The sequence below is a fragment of the Hippoglossus hippoglossus genome, chromosome 13 (genome assembly GCF_009819705.1).
Source record: "Hippoglossus hippoglossus isolate fHipHip1 chromosome 13, fHipHip1.pri, whole genome shotgun sequence".
NCBI classification, from domain to species: Eukaryota; Metazoa; Chordata; class Actinopteri; order Pleuronectiformes; family Pleuronectidae; genus Hippoglossus; species Hippoglossus hippoglossus.
Window position 1 is genome coordinate 9,678,390 of NC_047163.1, and position 20,738 is coordinate 9,699,127.

A 20,738-nucleotide genomic window follows, 5' to 3' on the forward strand; every position below is an offset into this window, starting at 1 on the left:
TGACACGGGTCTACTGTCTACCTCTTCACATCACTGAAGGATGAGTTCGGCCTAGTCAGGCATGACCTTCTGACAGGATAGCTCTTGTCTTTTTCCATTTTGCTTAAGTGCTCATTCCACTTTCTTGTTATTGTTGTTACCGAGTGTGAAACTGGGGCTCTCTTTCCATCGATCAGAAACCCAGGGGAAATAAGGTCAATGTGACAGTTGTGATTTGAGCTATGGACCATATATAGGCTACAACACAGCGTACCTACTTAACACAAAAGACAGGACGGGTTGTCTGTACTGTGCTTTTGCAATGAAGAGGCAGGACTCAGACTGTTTTTGAGGTCTTTATGCGAGCTTAGGTTGATAAGATTCTTTTTACCAGTTGTTTGAATTCAGGATCATTTATCTGTGGGTGATTTCTGTACATACAGTGCTTGTCTGAATGGGCTCATGATGTATTATCTTCTGTGCACTAGCACTTATTGCTTTTTACACTTTACTCCGACAAATAGTCTGGTGCTTTGTCAACAAACAGGGTGTCTATTTGGATTATTATTTGTTGGTTATCCAAATAGCTTGTTGTTTGAACACGCGTAGACGTAGCTTAACGAAAGGATGGATCATTTTTGCTTGAGATCAGCAGAGTGCAGTCTTTCATTAAGGATGACAGAGATTGTGCTTCTGGGTCTGTTGGGGTTTGGGATTTTACCCACCCACCAAGACCAGAACCCCCAATGTGAGATAATCCCAGGTTCTATGCCCCTGCCTGTGCTGGAGAAAAAGGGAGACATTACCTTGGGGGGACTCTTCTCCCTCCATGACATGGTGGTGGAGCACAGTCTGTCTTACACCTCTACACCTCCTCGCACACAGTGCACCAGGTAAGCCCTCAAATTTCTGGTGCTGCAAAGTTGTGATTGAGTGTTTTTGAAAATGAAAAATTGCTTCAAAATTTGCATCTGTCTCTTCTTCTTCTTTTTCTCCTCCAGATTTAACTTTCGGACATTCCGTTGGATGCAAACTATGATCTTTGCCATCGAGGAAATCAACAGGGAAGGCAGACTCCTTCCCAACATCACACTGGGCTATAAGATCTATGATTCATGCAGTACACCTCATCAGGCTCTGAAGGCCGCCGTGGAGTTAATGGGGAATGAGAAGGGTCCAGGGGCTGAAGGTGAGACACGGGGTAATGACACCTGTCATGGAGCTGTACCAGCAGTGATAGGAGATGGTGGCTCTACTCAGTCTCTCGTAGTGGCTCGTTTCCTGGGAGTTTTCCATGTGCCACAGGTAATTTAATGACAGCTACTGTCTAATGTCTATGTCTATGTTAAAGCCACTGGGCCGGGTAAAGATTCGATTTTAATTCACACATAAATAATGTAACAAAGATTTCCTTTAATCATCACGACTTAGACCCTACCTCACTCTTGAAGATGCCAAAAAGTTGACTCATGCTTTTATACTTTCTCGCCTGGACTACTTTAATGCACTTTATTCGGCATTACCCAAAAAATCCATTGATCGGCTCCAGCTTTTAGCGGCCAGGGTTTTAATGAGAAATAGGAACAGAGATCACATTACTCTGGCTTTGGCATCTTTACACTGGCTTCCAGTATCACTGAGGATTGATTTTGAAATTATTTTGGTATAATGGTACAGCACCCTCATACATTTCTGTTTATCGGAGTATGTTCCTAACCATTCCCTCAGGTCTTCTACCGCAGCTTTCTCTTGCTCTGCACCAAATGTTTATAATGAGCTACTTCTGTTGATAGTTTTAAGAAACAACTCATGACACAACTGTCTTTATTTTTTACTTCTTTTTATACATTTTGCTAGTTTTATGCTTTTATTTTATCTTTAGACTTTGTTTTATTGCCAACATGTTCCTATTGATCTATCTTATTTCATGTCTTTTATTTTGTTGTGAAGCAATTTGAGCTGCATTTAATGTACTGTATGAAAGGTGCTATATAAAGAAAATGTATAATTATATTATTATTATTATTATTATAAATGTAGCAATGTAACATGTTTTTCCCACGGTATTCCATTGTCGTCAGTACCCCTCAGGAGGGTCAAAGTCGACAGTCAAATTCAAGACATGGTGGCTTTAACCTTTGGCTGCTGTGTTTTCTTCCGTGCAGGTTAGTTATTTCTCCAGCTGTGCCTGTCTCAGTGACAAAAAACAGTTCCCTGCCTTTTTGAGGACCATGCCCAGCGACGTCTTCCAGGTTAGAGTCACTGCCTTCTTACAAAATGATCAGTATAATAAGTATTTTCACAGTTTACCTTCTGAAACATTATCCATTATTATAAATTAATCAATCACTTATTATCATTATCACTTTCTGTTTCTCTGTTTCTCTGTCTCATTGTAGGTAGATGCACTGGTACAGCTTGTCAAGCATTTCGGCTGGAGTTGGGTGGGTGTGATTGCTGGGGATGATGCCTATGGCCGTGGTGGAGCAAACATCTTTGCCGATAAGGTGGGTCACACACCCATAAATAAAAGATTCAGTCGTAATAAATTGCCACTCTGTAGCTTTTAATGTAGACATATAATGAATGAAGTTGTCGTGTTTGTCTCTTTCTGCTCTCTTAGGTTAGAAAGCTAGGTGCTTGTGTGGCCCTCCATGAGATAATCCCTAAGAACCGAGCACAGGCTGCAGTTTCATCTATTGTTTCCAAGATCCGCTCCTCTGGGGCTCGGGTGATTCTCGTGTTTGCTGTAGAACAAGACGCAGCTGCATTATTTGATGAAGCACTCAGGCATGATTTCATCTCTTTGCAATCTTCAGCAATAATACACTATTCATAATGGGATACAAAGCTGCCTCTTAAATATATTTTGTTTGTCAATGCAAGAAATGACATCCAGAGTACATATCTCTTGAATTTAGAAAGGGGCTCACTGGGATACAGTGGCTAGCCAGTGAGGCATGGAGTACGGCTGCCGTCCTCTCTACGCCCAAAAAGTACCACCACATCCTCCAGGGTTCTATGGGATTTGCCATTCGACAAGCACACATCCCGGGATTGCAGGACTTTCTGCTTCGCTTGCATCCCACCAGCCCAGATGCCCCCGGAGATCCTTTCCTGATACCTTTCTGGGAGGAGGTGTTTCAGTGCAGCCTGAGTTTGCCGTCTGATGTTCAGGAACATAAACCCCCCTGCTCTGGAGCAGAAGAATTGGGGGATGTAACAAATATCTATTCAGATGTGTCACAGTTAAGGATTTCCTACAATGTCTATAAGGCTGTGTATGCCATTGGCCATGCACTCCAGACTATGCGAAAGTGTGTGAAAGGAAAAGGGCCTTTTCCTCTGCAGGCCTGTCCAGATATGGACAATATACAGCCATGGCAGGTAAGTTATTGGTATTCTAAAACATTATTTAAAGCTTTTGGTAATGCTACATAAGTTATTTCTTCCCGTAGCTGCTTCATTACATAAAACAGGTGAAATACTCAAACTCATTTGGTGATGAGACAAAGTTTGATGAGAATGGCGACCCTGCAGCCATGTACGACCTGGTTAACTGGCAGCTGAGAGCAAATGGAGAAATGGAGATTGTCACTATTGGCAAATTCGATGAGACGACTGGAAAACAAGACCTCCAGATCCAGGACCACAACATTGTATGGAACGGCAACCTCACCAAAGTAGGCATCAAGGTTTTGTGAATTTTGTTCAATAATATTTTCATTATGTGACTATGTTGTGACCAGTGTAGTGTGTGCTTCCTCCTTTGCTCAGGTGCCCTTGTCAGCATGCAGCAGCATTTGTCCCCCAGGTACCCGGAAGGCAATCAGACCCAACTTCCCTATTTGCTGCCATGATTGTGCGGTTTGCACAGCTGGGGAGATTAGCAATCAGACCGGTGAGAAGAGAACTACTCACCCACACTGTGTTTTTAGAATTGAACGTACTGTACAGTGTTAGTTGCACTACGGCAGCTAAAACCTTCTTGTCTTTCCTTTAGATGCCATAGAGTGTGTGCGTTGCCTGCCAGAGTTCTGGTCCAGTCCTGAGAGGACGGCCTGTATCCCCAAAGAGGTGGAGTTCGTCTCCTTTAGCGACACTATGGGCATCACCCTGATGGCCATCTCCCTTATTGGCTCTTTCTGCACGTGCACCGTGTTCTTCATATTCACCTATCACAGATCCACCCCCATTGTCAGGGCCAACAATTCTCAGCTGAGCTTCCTGCTGCTCTTTTCCTTGACCCTGTGTTTCCTTTGCTCCCTGACTTTCATCGGGCGTCCTTCTCAGTGGTCCTGCATGCTGCGCCACACAGCGTTCGGCATCACCTTTGTCCTCTGCATCTCTTGTATTCTGGGGAAAACTATAGTGGTGCTAATGGCTTTCAAGGCTACACTTCGAGACAGAAATGTCATGAGGTGGTTTGGGCCTCAGCAGCAAAAAGCAATCATCATCTTTTGCACACTTATCCAGGTAAGGATATTTAATGATGCTCTTTGAAACAATAGAAGAACGTTAATTCAAATGTTTGCAATTGTTTGAAAAAAGATATCTCTCTTCAATCAGGTAATTATCTGCACAGTGTGGCTGGTTGTTGCACCCCCCACTCCTCGCAAACTGATGCCCCGTGAGAGTCCGATCGTCATCCTCTTGTGTGACGAAGGTTCACCCGTGGCTTTTGCTCTGGTTCTGGGCTACATTGGCCTGCTGGCCTGCCTCTGCCTCGTCCTGGCCTTCCTGGCGAGGAAACTCCCAGACAACTTCAACGAGGCCCGACTCATCACCTTCAGCATGCTAATTTTTTGTGCCGTGTGGGTTGCCTTTGTCCCAGCGTACATCACCTCTCCGGGGAAGTACTCCACGGTCACAGAGGTGTTTGCCATCTTGGCCTCCAGTTACGGACTGCTGGGCTGCCTCTTTGCACCAAAGTGCTACATTATTCTACTAAGGCCAGAGAAGAACACGAAGAAACACTTGATGTCAAAAGCTTCCACTGACAGATTTTGAAAGATTTCATCCATATGTTATCCCTTTCTCTTACTTGCTCCTTTCCAGATGAATAGAAAGAACTCACTTCGATTTTAAGTGTTAAAAAGGTATGATGCATGTCCTTGAATATGGCAATTTCCATTTTACCACCAGATGGTAGCAGTGTGCTTTCAGTGCTCGCCTGGTCAACAGAAAATGCATTCTGTCAATTTTCCCCATTGGTATAATTAAATAAACCACTTCAACTGTACTGATTAGTTTGGTTAGCAGTGCAGAACTAAAGACAGGAAGCAGAACCACAGAAGCAGCACTACATTATGTATGTATTGGGTGATGAACCCCCATAGTCAGTCCCAAATAACTGAAGACTTCAATCATGATTGCAGCCAACAGTTTACAAAAACATGAAAACCCACATATTCTTGGCTCTCATTTGTTTCCATCCGACATGACAGTCCCATGACATCCTCAGTGGGAAAGTGAAGGGCAGCCAGTGCTAGATGTGACTGGGATTTGGCAGCGGGATCCATGCTGATTTGACCTCCGAAAGAATGATGAGGCCCAGGGTCTCCGAGGTACGCTTCCTGGAAATCCCTGCTGTCATTGGTTAATTAAATCCTCATACTCCAGAGGACTTGACATATAAGCATCACGCCTGGCTGTTTCCTGCAATAACAAACCCCAACGTCAGACATCTCTCCGTCTTTCCACAGCTGCTCTCAGGCTAACATTGATTATTCACCACTGATTGATCTGTTGTTCCTTCCAAGGCAGAGAAATAAATTGGAAGATGGAGAGATGTGGGGTCTCTGATGTCTCTCAGGGACAAGCAGGGGGAAAGGTGCAGGGTGAGACAGATTGACAGCAGTGTCTTATTGACATTGTATCACTCGATTTCCTTGTATTGTAAGACAGTGGATTAATTTCTCCTCACAGTGCACAGCCGGCCTCTGTTTCATTTCAAAGATTAATCCGTCACATCATCGCATTATTTGCTTGATTTAATTAAGGAAACCAAAATAGAGCGTCTCCATTTGAGGGTTAAATCATTAATTTGGTTCGAATGAGAAAGCACAGTGCAGTCATTTCTTCAATGAAAAGGAAGGGGCCATTCGAATCGCAAGACACAAAGATATTGAAGAGAAGCGTTGAAGAGCTGTGGAAAATAAATGGAAGGAGGGAGTGAGTCTGGGGAACGCGTCAGAATTCAGCTGAGATATTGCGACATAGGTTTGATGACAGTTTAGATGTAAACACGGGAAGGAACCAGAAATTAGGACATGACCTATTTTTTTTTTTTGGTCTGACCAGATGTTTTCCTTTTTTCCAACAGGGACGCGTTAGGGTTTACCTCACTACAACAGATGTCAGAGAAGTAATACAAAATAACTTGAATATAAAGTTGAAATATGATATCATAGGCTTTAAGGAAGTGTAAGTAGAAAAAAGACTGCAGATAAACAGGGTGAACAGAGTAAGGCAAACAGTGCAGCCCTGCAGTAAATAGCAGTTTGGTGCAGCCTGTAATGATTGGTTTGTTTTGACAAGTTCAAAAGCGTTTGCCTCAGCTTAATAGTCAGTTTTAAGGACAGAGCGTGTAGTTGTTAAAATAATTGTCTCTCAGGTGGTGCTGTTGACAATCTGTGACTTACACCTGAGAACTGCCCTACTTGAGACTTGAAGTGTTTGTCAGTAACCCCAACAAATCACGTTTATAAAAGCCGCTATTAATATAATGTGTCAGGTTTTCAGGTTTTCAAGTTAACATGAGTGGCAGAGGTAAAAAATAGGTCCCTGCCAGGAGTGGGCGATTCTTTAATAAACACAGGAAAAATAACCTCTGATGAAACCACATGTAAATTCACTAGATCTGAATTCATATTTGGAACTACTCTGAATCACACACACTCCTGAATATCAGTCTCCTAAGCATGTCAGATTATTTTTTTTATCAGGAATTATTCTCTGAGAAAATCAACATATATGTATCTGGCAAAATTCCTAGATACACCTTCTGATCCAGACCTGCACCAACATGTAACGGCCTCTTTCCTGACCCGTACCGCTTCCTTCCACCAAGTTTTGTGGTAATCCATCCTGTAGTTTACGTAATTCTGCTAACTAACAAACAAACGCACAAACAAACGCAGACAGAAACTTGGCGGAGGTAATAAAGGGGGAAATGTGAGCGGACATTAGCGAAAGGGGAAATATTTTACAACTAAACTTTTACCAACATTAAGTCAAAAAAACAAATAACTGAATATTTATGTAAAAACCACACAATACACTTCCAAGATGACCACATAGCCGAATCTGTTACTGCAGTAGCAGAAAAAAAACATTAAGAGCCATTTAGTCCTGTTTTATTGCATTTTCTCTACCTTTTGTAAATCCACCACGTTGCATTAGCACAAATGGTTTTAAAGTACGTAAAGTGTTCATATGGCTGCGAGTTTACATCATCATTATATAAAGGCCACAGAGCTGAATGAATAACACATCTTGGCGAGATGTATATAGATTTCTATGACCTGAATTCACTTTCTTTCATGATGATGGCTTCTCTCTTGCACTAAAATCCCATCCAATTTGTCCCTCTTGAAACCGTCTCTTTTCAGGTAGCTTTTACACCAACTTTCTTTCACCTATTATATAGTGAGAGCCGGTGTCACAGACGAGATGGGCTCCATAGAAACTGTACCAGAAACTAATGGTCTCTGCCATAATAGCACCATTCACTGGGGCCCATGAGGTAAAGCAAATTATCAGAAGGTCTCAAAAGTCTCCTGGAATTAAAGCAGCTGCAGTAACAATGGCTTTTTTTCTGACAAGGTGTGAATCACTACGCAAATCTAAATAGATGTCAGATCCATGTTTGGATGTTATTAATTGATTCTGTGCAGACGAGAGACAGCATTATGGATGACATAACGGCTCCCCCAGAGCAACTCTGCCGTCTCCTTGTGGCTGGGTGCAGTATAGCTTATAAACCCTGCCTTCTCCAGGTACGTGGATGGGACATGGGCCAAATTAAAGGTCAAAATACAACTCTCAAATATTTTTTACTCGAAGATGGTTTCAGTCAGTGTATAGATCTTATCACACAGATCCTTATCAAGTGTTAATCTTTCCTATGAATTTGGTTCGAATTAGTAATTTGATGCTATAAAATGGGTTGAGACCTGATGATTAACTGCTGAGACTGATTCATGATTGGTCGAGCACTAGTATGGGCGGGACCTTGATACCGCAGGTCCATTCCCTGATTGATAATGTGCAGACTCTGGTTCCAAATAATGTTATTGGCTCAAGATCGCAACTTTCATATCCGGGTATATTTTGGCTTCATGTGTAGACAGTGGGAGGAAGTCGAGATTTAATACCCCCCCTTTCTGTACAGTTTGTACAGACAATCTTTTGGGTTGCTTCGTTATTATTTTTATTTTGTAATTTTTTGCATCCATAAAGTTTCTTTTTAAGTTTTTTATGCCCTTAGCTATTGACCTGTGTGGCCATCAGGTGTTTTTTGGGGTGTTTCCTTGGCCTTGGAAGAATAATAAAACACTTTGGGGCAAAGATACAAAACCAAAGGCCATAACTTGAGCTGACACTACTTCCGAGGAGAGTTGATGGAGACGGGCACACAGTTCGCGAAGTCAGTGCAGAACATCAGCATGCTGTAGGTGATCGGTTTGGCTTCATTAAAGTTACAGGGGAGTTTTCTTGTCAGGGAGGCCAGGAGGAGGCAGAGACAGGGCAGCAGGCCAGTGTAACCCAGGACAAGTGAGAAGCCCACCGCAGAGCGATAGCTTATTCAAGAATGATCTCAGGTCCCCAGAGGTCCATAATGTGTCTTTCTGCAGGCTGAGGAGGAGCCAGCAGGGTCAGCCACAGCACACAAATCAGCGACTGGGAAAATAAGGTTAGGTCAGGAAAAGGGATGAAATATATGTTTAGAATGCAAAGAAAATGAAAAGTGAAGCAGTCATTATACCAGGAAATCCAAATCATGAGCAGAAAGCAGTTTGCAACCTTTCCCGACCTTGAACGAGTCACTGCATCTTTATCTTTATCTGCAGTCAACTGACCCGAAAGTGGGGGGGATGTGAAAATCTTTGATATCATACAAGAATCCCTGCAGGAATAAATAACGGTGTCAAGAATGTGTTGAAAACAGCATCACCTGTAGCCCAGGTGCACATGGAGACAAACCTCTGCTTAGCTGGACCGATACAACCCATCAGGTATCCCCCTGGCGACGTGGAATCAAAGGCCACCAGAACCAACACGGTGCCGCTCAGCAGGCAGGAGATACACAACACAAAGCTGATCCCAAACAGTGCGCGTCTCAACATACAGGACCAAGCCAATGAACACAATAAAAACACTCTTCTTGGCTTTGGATATTATTACTATCTATTATATTTCAATTTTCAGGAAACTACAAAATAATTACCCCATTTATCACAAGGAAGAAACGACAATGTAATACACCCCAAAAAAATGTGTTTTTGGCATCAGTTCGGCTGCAGCTTTATTTATACCAGTGGTGTGTGTTGGCGGGGACGGGATGTGGCAGCTGTCGATGCTGCTCCAACAGCTGAGACAATGGAGAGGATGATTCCCATGGTGTTGTTTTAAGAAAGGAGATCCACCTGCTGGGGAACGCAGACTGTGGTTTGGGCTGAAACCGCCCGAGACACTGAACACACTCCAGAAGAGAAACAGAGAGGGGGAGGCTGTCAGGACAGGGAAACACATATAGCAGATGTGTTTGCTATTTTTCTTTCTGCTAAATTATATATACAGTTGAGTTATAACTTATACTTTTGACACTCTCCCATAATTTATATGGAGAGGTGGAAAAAACCTGCCACATGTGGACATTGTAGAGTTCTTTGAATGTGTTTAAGCCAAATTATCATTCTTCTTCTATATTTCTTCTTTTATTAGTAGTAGTGTTATTACCTTCAAGCTTTATGTTGCATTTAGAGTAAACTTCAAGTATTTTGTGCGATGTGATTACATACAAACTCAATTTCGAATTTCTAGCCGAGTGACGCAACAAGCCGAAGATTCAAAGTTTGTGTCACTTATTGCTTCACCCACGTGAGTTGAAATATTGGAACTCAAACAAAAGATTCGATGACGTGAAGGTCAATCAGCGTCAAGAGTGAAACTCACCGGTGACAGATCCTGGCACCGACCCGAACTGGCAGGTTCATCAAACATGGCCACTGGAAACATCAGTCATCCAGACACTGCTACTGACGAAGACACAGAAATTCTCGGAGCTGTGTGCACCTCTGAAGGGTCTGGTGGACTCACAAATTGTAGTCACTTCAGCCAGTAGTCCTCCTCTTTTTACTGGAAGAGAACGGGCGGATATTCAGAGGAACAAACGGAAATTTGTTGATGTTTCTGGGTGATTTCAACAATCTTTATTATTGTCATCTTCATATAGTCCTTGAACTGAAAAAGAGAAAACTCATATGCCTGATCTTTTAAATCAAGATCCATTGATTATTCTCTGGAAAATCCATGAAACATGTTCAGGAAGTGACCCTTTCTCCAGATCAGCGCCAAAATTTACTGAGTTCCTTTGTGGCCCGTGTTCCATCATGTCTCAAGGAAATAGGTCCAATCGTTTTGACATAATCCTGCAAACAGACAAACAGCAATGAAAACAAGACTGACAGGTCACAAGAAAGAGTTGTAGTATTAAGCGAGAAGCTGTAGTGACACTTTCACAATGAGGCATTGCAGTATGTTTGGATTCACCTTGTTGTATCCGACACACACTTCAGTTCCCCTGAGTGTGTTTGTTAACAGTTCAATCCCAAATCTGCCAGAAATCATGATCCATAAACAAAAACCCCACCTAAGTCCCCCCCCCCCCTTCAGATACAGCAGCTCAGCCACGGCTCCTGAGCATTGTGTTGTAGAATAGCAGATCCCTCCGCTTATCACTCAAACACACACAGGAGGCCAAGTAGCTCGCCTGTGAAGAACAAGAGTAGTTATTCTCAGTTAGAGACAGGGAGACAGACAGATGGTGACAGTGAGATGGAAAATCCTTAAGTAGACAAAGAAGTTCTTCTAAAGTCGTCCCAAACAGAAACTTTATCCCCCCACATTTGATTCATCTTAACTTCATTGGCGCGGTATCTGTGCAGTGGTCAATCATCAGTTCCAGTTTTTGAGGAGCTGTGGTGCTTTTGTTAAAGTTAATTGCAAGAGCATTTGTACTATTCATGTGTTTCATTTGAAAGAAGCAGCCCGAGAAACTCCTCATTAACTCACAGAGAATTTAGAAGTTGAACAAGGAGAAAATCCAGACCGATTGAACAGTCAATGAGCGTCTTCCTGTGAGGCGGCAGCAGCAGTGCGACACCGTGCAAGACAACACAAATGCGAAAAGACGAATTGAGGGACATATGGTTCTGTAACACAGGATTACATGTAATTGGCAACAAAATTAACAAGCACATGAATCATCATTCTGTTTGCAACACATCATTTATTGTCACCATGGGCATATCAAACAGCCCAAGGGTGTTTGCCACAACAATGGAGGATGACGTCTGAGCATCAGCAACACATGACTGGCGCTGTAGGCGCACATCCACATTCACAGTTTGCCAGATGAATTTGGTCCAGTTACCGTAGCTGTGACTGTGAACAAAGTGGTCTGCCAGGGAAGTATCAGCTGCCAGGCAGGAGATTTGAGTTATTGTTAATTTCCTCCGTTACAAGCATCATGACCTGCAGCCAGAGATAAACTCTCGGGAAACAGGAACATAATAGCAGCAAAGATTAACATCAGAGACATGTGATGAAGGTGAACTGAAAATCGAGTTAGTCCGACTCCACATGTTCAAGAAAAGAAAATATACACTTCTTCAAAAAAAATCCTGAAATCTAACACAGGCTTAGGTGCCTCAAGATAAACAGGGAACAGGCCTCCAATAATCTGCTGCGACATATACCTGCAACCATCAGTCCCCACATAAATCCCCTGGATCATCCCAGCAAGGCAGCAGATCATGGATATGCATCACTTAGACGGCGGCGAGGAGTGCAGTGAGGAAAGCCCAAACGAAGGACGAAGTATAAGCAGCACTGATTAGTTAACATGAGGCATGAATGCAGTCCGATAAAACAGGACTAATGGCTCTCAGTAAGCACATAAATCTGCCAAGGCCCAACACTTTCCTCCCTAATCCACATTTAGATCCCGATTTTATTGGATCAGCGAAAAGATGCATATCAGTGCCCTAAAAAAAATGTTTACATCAAGATCCGTGAATTATTCTCTGAGAAATGAACAGAAATGTTGAAAAAAGCCCAAATGTTGAAGAAAGTGACACACACCATATTTTAGTGGGTTTTTTTTTTTTTCTTTGGCCATTACCCACCGTTCTCTAAAATTTCAAAGAAATCAGTTAAGTAGTTTTTGCATAATCCTGGGAACAAACAAATGCAGAGGAAAACATAACCTCATTGGCAGAGGTAGTGAATGTAGCAAAAAACACACCAAATCCTGTAGAGCGAATCTCTGACAATTCATTTCTGTTGATGTAACAGAACCCGGAGCAAACCAACAACATATTTTGCAAATGAGGTGTTATCGTCTCTTTACACACGTCACCACATGCACGGGCCATTTCTCTGCCGCACCGAAGGAAGGAACAGCAAGAACAAACGCATCTGATAAACAGACTCTGGCTGAGCATGAGCAGAAAAAACCTGTTTGTTATTGAACGGAGAGAATACAAGGTGATTTGGAGTTAACCCAGCCAGAGGAAAGCCCAAATGTATCATTCCGATCACCTGGGACAGCTGTTCTAGAATAGATGATGCTATCTGTAGTTCGTGGTACAAGCAGCTGTTTCGCCCTCATGCCTGGATTTATTCCCGGTGTTTATACAAAACACATGAGTTTAATTTTGGATTTTTCTGAAGGTAATCAACAACGACACTCTTGATTAAGAGGAGATAGGAGGGGTTGAATAATTCCGTGTAATCATACAGACAATTCGACCCCGTGTCTCTCAGAGTCACGCCACGCGGATGATGGGCTGCATGTGGGCATGTGAGGGTGCTCGTGTAGATGTACAATTAGCAGGAGGTATAGATGAGAGAGGCCTATTGAAGATGAGAGGGGGTGAGAGGGAGAAGGAGAGAGCTGTCATTTTCAGGAGCGGAGCCATCTCAGTGTCAAGTGTTCGTCCAATTACACCGTAAGTGTCTCTGGTTTCCATCCTCGCCTCCTTCCCTCCCTTTCGTTCCTCCCGCGCTCTCCACTTTCTCCACCAGCTGATCTCTGCTCCTCTCCTTCAACTGTTATTGGTTCTTAAGGAGACTCGAGTAATTGAGGCTCCTCTGCTCTCGTCCCTCTTCCTACGGGTTAGGGAAGAAATAGTTGAAAGAAATACGATTTTGTTTTGTATAATTCAAGGGAAAAGGTTATTTTCTTTAATTTCCTGTACAAAGTTAGATGAGAATATTGATAACATGTGTTTTTACATGTTCACTAAAGGTTTAATGGTTTGTAAAGTAGCAGCAACTTGTTTTTAGACTTCAACTCGATAACAAGATATATAGTTATATCACTTATTAGTGTGGCCGAAAGTTACTTGGTGGGTTTTATAACTGCCAAAGAAAGTCCGGTTTCCTTTTATCAACTGTGTCTAAGCTAATTAGCTGCTGGCAGTCGCCACCAAAGTGTGTTTCTCAGTATCTAACAAATCCTGTAAAAGTTGCACATGGTTTCCTTAGCTTCGACACAAGGCTGACATCTACTTGAGTGTTTTGCAGGGCCCTTAGAGGCCTGGCATATATTTTATTTTGTGTGCATAAGGAAATCATTTGCTGCATCCATTAACTTGTTCCCACAAGGTAATTATCTTGTGCAAACAAGTTATTATCTTGTGTGCACGAGATAAAATGAAAATATCACCTGTCGGGACTTTAGGGGCTCGGTAAGAAACCAAGCACTCGCTGTCTTTTCTCCAAACTTTGCCCTTTAAATAACACTATCCAATTTAGCTGAAATTAAAAAATAAAATTCTAATGACCTACACTCCATTACTTTGAGCTGATTTCCATCTGTTTATGTCCATTCTTGTTATTATATATTTTTTATTTTCCTTGATATTTTAATTGTAAAAATCCTAGTGTTTACCTTTTGTCTGTATATAAAGCACTTTTGTAAAACATAAACCTTTAAATATACATACATTCTACCTAATAAGCTATTTTTTTGTCTGACACTGACCCAAATGACCTATAGACCTAAAAGAAAAAGACACCACTCTGGCAAAGTTGTCAAAGTCGTCAGCCCCTGCTTCAGCACCTCCACCTGGGGGATTCGAGAGGGAGTGATGTGGGCCCAGAATAGCTGAGACCGGGTCCGCAGAGGAAAGTTTCTGACAGTTCATGGCTCAGCTCTAAAATATGAGTTTAAGTTTCTGTCAGTTATACGATGGTGAATTCATGAATACTGAGGAGAGGGGAAATGGGCTAAAGCTGGATGGGACCCATGAAGGGCTGAGAACGGATTTGATTATAAATCCACCAGATTCCACCCTCCCACTGTCGGATGCCAAAGTCAACTCTTCACAGCACGGAGCCTGGCATTGTACCCATCACAACAAAGAGATTAGAGCGTCTTCCACCCAGAAGACTGAGACATAAAATGAACCATATTTGAATGTAATAAATCTTTCCACATCCTCCCAACACTTTGTTATTGTTTCTATATTTGTGTCTCCAGTTGTGCGTCGCGCAGCTTCATCCCAGAAACTCCTCTGGCTGAGCAGCAGTTGCCTACTTTGTCTTCATTTTTCCTTGGGTACATTATTTGCTCTTTAAAGTACGTGAAATGCTCATATATGCATGTCACAGTTTTTGTGCAATACATGAGGTGTGATAAAAAGATGTGTTTTAAGATGCCTGATTAAATGATTGGGTTTGAGACTAGAAGGCATCCGGATGTGGGCCATTTCAGGCAATGATGAGACACAGGAAAAAATGGATGTGAGCTATTTTACAAGTTGCTTTCTAGTAAAATATCCCAAAATATATATGGGCCTTTTTTGGCAAACATGCGGTGCTCTAGGCAAGGTGTAATCTGGATGTGAACCTAAGTGGCCCATGTGGTAAATGGTGAATATGGCCCAAATAGCACAAAACAAATTCAGACACGCGGTTGACTTGCGGTATTGCCATGGCTTACTAGTGGCCCACATCTGGCAAACAGAGGCGGATCATTCCACGTGGCATGTGGGCCAGCTGACAGTGTGGTAGTGTGACAGCGTGGGCCAAATCTGGGCCAAAATAACTTTGCTATGTGGGAATGTTTGAGCTACGACAGTGAGTCCACCATGTTAATCCACAATGAAATATTTAAAAAACTTTTAAAATTTATGCCAGATTATAATTTTTTGGACCCCTGACTTTTCCCCCTTCACCTCCACAGGGTTGATATTTGTGGTTTTGAGTCATCTGTTGGATAGATTTGCCACGATACTGGTACAGACGTTCATTTCTCCCTTGGAGTGAATTGTAATACCTGTCATGATCCCTCGGCTTTTAATGTTAACAAAGATGATGGAAATGGACTTTGACAGGGAGGCTCTAAAACAAAGGCTCAGAGTAATCAAGTTTAATTTCATCGAGCAGCAAGTGCATTCCACTTTATTCCACACGCTCAGTTCACTCAGTGTTTATTGTGCTGGGAAAAAGCAGAAAAAAACCCCTAGAAGAAAGGCCAGTAAACACTGATTAGCTGTTCATCTTTCAAAATTCACCTGGCAGGCTGCAGCCTGTATCTGCGTGTTTGTTCGTCAAATGCACTTTGATTTTTTTTTGTGTTTGAAAGAGAAAAGGTTTGCCACCCAGGGACATAGAGAAGAAATGATTGTTTATCTCTCTTTTGATATTACTCGTCTATTTAATACTAGCTATTTTGTCATATGTACCTATTTTGTCTTTCTGCCAAGTGGTGAAGTTTTCTGTTCGTCCTGTTATAAATTAACTAATTGAACATATTTCAGTTTTTTCTCTCCTTCACTTTAATGCTTCTTATAATTGACTCCACAGTGTGAACTCTTTTAAAAGTCTGGGACTGAAATCCATTAGCCGAACTCCATCAATAACAGCCAGTCTTTTTCTGTGAACAATGTCAGATGTGATACATTTGAGTATTTATGTATTCAGGCTGCTGTGCTTCACTCAGGAGAGCTCGAGTAGAAAAAAATTACAGACCAAGAGGTTGTAAAATGAGATGGATATGACTAAGTGTGTGTGTGTGTATATATCTGTGTGTGTGTGTCCATTGTGTATTCGTGTCGCACAGCTGGACATCAAAAGTATCGGGTGTTAGGACTGGCGATGGTGTTGCCATGGCTACCAGAAGTCTGTCCTCTTTTCTTTTTTTTTTGTCGTCCCAGGATCTCATAGGATGTGAAGAGAAAAACAATGGAAAGAAAATTGGGTGGGGAGCCCCACTTTCTTAAGCACTTTTAATTGTATTCTGCGGAGATGTCCTCGTGAGATGCTCTTCTGATTTGGTTTTTCAAAAATAAGCATTCGGTGAACTGTTTTACTTTTGGCACGATGCCGAACTCAAGATAAAAGCTTCATTAAGCAGTATTTCTGACAGTATTTCTGACAGTATTTCTGTTTCATTTAGAAGCAATCAAACAAGTCTCTTTGCCCAACAAGTCAGGTCATAAGTTAGGAAATAAGTCGTCATTACAACTCAGCCTCCAAATCTGTAATAGTAGCACTGTTATCTGAGGATTATTTACATTCCCTGGTTGTTACTGTAGATTGTGTCGCATCCACTTTCAAGAAAGCGGGGGGGGTGTACTCCTCATAATCCAGCACAGGCTAAATAAGGTTATGCACATGTTGTTATGTTGAACATGGAGCACTTTGTAGTTTGGATTTTTTAAAGCAAATTGTACTTACTTGATTCTTGTTGTTCTGCGTTTGTACGTGGTTGAATGCACTTATTTTAAGTTGCTTTGGATAAAAGCGTCAGCTAAATGAAATGTAATGCTATGTAATGAACATGTGCACCAGATGCAAACATGAGTAATGAGGTAGCGATGGAAACTTTCTGTGCCACATGCAGTATGTTTAGCAGAAACATATGTCAGATGCATAAACACAGCACACACTTGTTCAGGCCGGAAAACATGACAAACAGTGCAGCATCAGGATGTTTGCAACTTGTACCATAATTGTGTGTTTGTGCCGTTAACAGGCTCAATCTGTTTACTTCAGCGAGGGCAGAACACGATCTCTCGCTGCCACTCTGCCACACGCACCCGCTTCACAGCTCTCGTAGCCGGCTTCAATTTGACATTTCTGTCCCCACATATCATTATGGGAGCCCACCACATGGTGCTGGGTAATGCAGTTGGCCAGGTGCGGTACATTAACACTCTGTGTCTACAAGTCAAATTGTACTGCTGCTTGCTTAGTGGAATGAAGTCATTTGGAGAAAATATGGAAAAATACATGACTGGGACCCAAAAGTAACAGCTGCTCCATCCTAAAACGAGGCTCATATACTGTTTGTCACAAAATATTTTAAACATCCTGAACAACAATGAGGTTTATTTTGTAGATATTATTTGTGGATTCCCATTTTTTCATTTTATGTTTGAGATTTTCCATTTTTAATTCATGGTAATTATATGCGGTATATAGAATACATAGTGTATTCTAAATCTGGATCTATATAATGTGGTGCACCTTCCATAATGTGAGTGGTGTTTAACATTGGCGGAGTGATATGATGTAAGATGCGATGTACCACTTTGGTTGTGGGGAGTTCAGGTTTGGAGATTCGGACTAATGTGTTTGGTGTCACATATTAAACTGTCCCCATTCTTTTGCTTTACCCAGAGCTCTAAAGTAAGTTATAGTCTAGTTAAGGCTTGGGGGGAAATACTTCCTCACAGTCCTCAGCTAATAGTAATATACATAGTAATTTGTGCACAATGCAGCTTGGTAAAGTAGTTTTAAAAAGGAAATATTAAGGAGGCATATTGTGCTTTTTTCAATGTTTCCCTTTCCTTTGTAGTATATAGGTTTTTGTTTATGTGAATGTTGTCCAACTGAGTTTCCCCTATTCCGGATAATAAGCTAACTAACTTACTAACCAACTAACTAACTAGCTAAATAACTAACTAACTAACTAACTAAAAGGTCTGTAAAGAAACCTAATGTTTGCGATAAAGGGGGCTCCTCTCCCTGCAGAAAACACTGCTCCTGTAGCACCTGAAATAGCTCGTCAGTAGTCCAGGCTCTAATTCCGTGAATTGTGAAGTCATGTGACATCACAATTCCCCACATTTGCGCAATGCCTAGTCTTGCACCCCCCCATCAAAGCCTAGTAAAACGGCCAACATAACAGACATGCGTTTGAAGTGTTGACCAATCACAACTGTGTGGGCCAGCTGGCCAATCAGAACAGACTTGGCTTCATCGGAAAGGGGGCCTTAAAGAGACAGGAGCCTTTCAGATAGAGGCTTTTAATTAGAATTATGAACCTGAATATGAGCATAACATTCTCAGTCTCATTTAAAAGAATGTAAACTAAAACTAAATATTGTAGTAGGAATACAGTGCAGTAGCAGTAGAACACCAGTCATGTTGTTTGTAGCCATGGTATAGGAACAACCTTGCCTTAGGCAGGTCCAGGGGTGTTGAGGGTGAAACCAGGTCTCCTTTGGTCTTTAACTTGTTTTTGGCCCTGCATGTGAATCTGATGCTCCTCACTGACTCATACAGAATTCACAAGTGTGTAATAAGAGTAGCTTTAGGGCAGATCAAGCTGCACTTTCAATAAAACTTAAAAAGATCACAGACTGAAAGCTGTGAGTAACGTGATGTTATTGTGGTGCACTTTGAACAAGGTAACGACATGAAAGCAACACATTTTTATGAGCATTGAAATCAGGTTCGATGATAAAAAAAAAGTTAATTCTCCCAAACATCTGAAAGTTTATACCAGTACAAGATACTTTGAGTCTAGTTTATCCGGGTAACTTATGTGTACTAAAATGCAAGAAAATAATAAACTACTGCGGATTAATTGGCCTAATGGGACCATCCAAATGGAAAACAAAATGAAGGCTGTAACAAAGAGAAGCCCCAGGGAGAACTGCACATCAAAAATAGAAGTGGCATTTCCCATTGTGACAGAAAATGTGTTATATCAGCTGAACCCATTCAGTGCTGTGACCTTCATGCCAGAGTCAAATTTGAGGTAGTTCATTAGAAATGCACAGTCGACAGTGTCACCGAGTGCACTAAGATGTAAAAGTAATGATTTTGATCTCTCACCTGTCTGCGGCAAAATGAGGATCGATTGTTAATTTAACCGTAAACAGTTTCTCCACCTTTTGTGGGAAAAGAGAGAGACAGAGCTATGCTGAGTTATTGTGTGATTAAATAATAATAAGTCATAATAAGTAAGCTGTCAGTAGCCAAATCTACAAGCCAACACAACCAAGCCACACAACCCAAAAACTCTGGGGAAAAAACACTCGCGCGTTTTGTTATAGTTCCTCTAAGTCAGAAACGTCATGCTTGAGCGACTCGATTGCGCTTCCTGGGTTTTGTGTCGTAACAAGGAACTGGAAGTCTCCATACATGGTCTTGGCCCACCCCCCCCACCCGTCCCCCCACACTCGCTACGCCGGGTTTACACCGGAGGCAGCGAGGCTGCGAGGCTGCGAGGCAGCGAGGCTGCGAGGCAGCGCAGCGCCGTTCCCAAGCGCGCAGCCGGGCTGTTCACACCGGACGAGCATTTCTCCGCTGGTCAGCCCGCGATTCACTCACATGTGGCATTTATCTGGATCGTTGGGACTGGGAGGCTGCAGCAGCTGCTCGGGCGCGACCGCTCGCTCTCCCGTGCGTGAGCTGGAATTTGTGTCAGCGCCACACAGCCAGCAGTGTGGAAGACTTCCGCAGTGTTCAGCGCTACTGTAACCCCCGAACCCCGACATTCAACGGGTACAACAACAAGCGGAGAAAGCAGAATCGCGGGCTGACCTTATATATACAGTCTATGGGGCTGACCAGCGCGGAGAAATGCATGTCCCGTGTGAACAGCCAGGCGGCTGCGCGCTTGAGAACGGCGCTGCGCTGCCTCGCAGCGGTCTTCCACACTGCCAGCTGTGTGGAAGACTTCCGCAGTGTTCAGCTCTACTGTACGCCGGGTTACAGTAGTTACGCCGGGGTACACCGGACGCGGAAGCGCCGCTGCGAGGCAGCGCAGCGCCGTTCTCCAGCACGCAGCCGTCTGGCTGTTCACACGGGACGAGCATTTCTCCGCTGGTCAGCCCCATAGACTGTATATATAAGGTCAGCCCGCGATTCTGCTTTCTCCGCTTGTTGTTGTACCCGTTGAATGTCGGGGTTCGGGGGTAAATGATGGTCTTCATAGCCCCCCCCACCCCTCTCTTTCTCTCTCTGTCTGTCTGCTTGTGTGCTTGTAGTGGATGGGCAGAGGGGGACATTTAATTATGTGATTGGGAAAATTAAAACTCCAGGACAACAGAAGGGGAATACAAAGTATGGGATGCATATTTGATAATTTATATCATATAAAATATGTAATTTATATCATTTAAAATCATGGGGGGAGAGGGGAGCTGGCTCATTAGCATTTAAAGGAACAGGCACTCAAAACAGGTCACTCTGTGGAGGGCTGTTTTATACAGGGTAAAAAGGGTGCT

The 20,738-nt window shown here is 42.6% G+C and overlaps 1 protein-coding gene across 1 annotated transcript; it reads left to right on the plus strand.

Moving 5' to 3' along the window:
* Window positions 1-606: 606 nt before the first annotated feature.
* On the plus strand, window positions 607-5,037 carry LOC117772821 (extracellular calcium-sensing receptor-like). Its single transcript, XM_034604326.1, has 10 exons — window positions 607-872; window positions 981-1,284; window positions 2,145-2,231; window positions 2,379-2,486; window positions 2,603-2,769; window positions 2,901-3,366; window positions 3,438-3,662; window positions 3,757-3,880; window positions 3,983-4,455; window positions 4,549-5,037. Exons 1-10 carry the CDS (start codon window positions 607-609, stop codon window positions 4,987-4,989), a joined length of 2,661 nt encoding a protein of 886 aa, XP_034460217.1. The 3' UTR covers window positions 4,990-5,037.
* The last annotated feature ends 15,701 nt before the right edge of the window (window positions 5,038-20,738 follow it).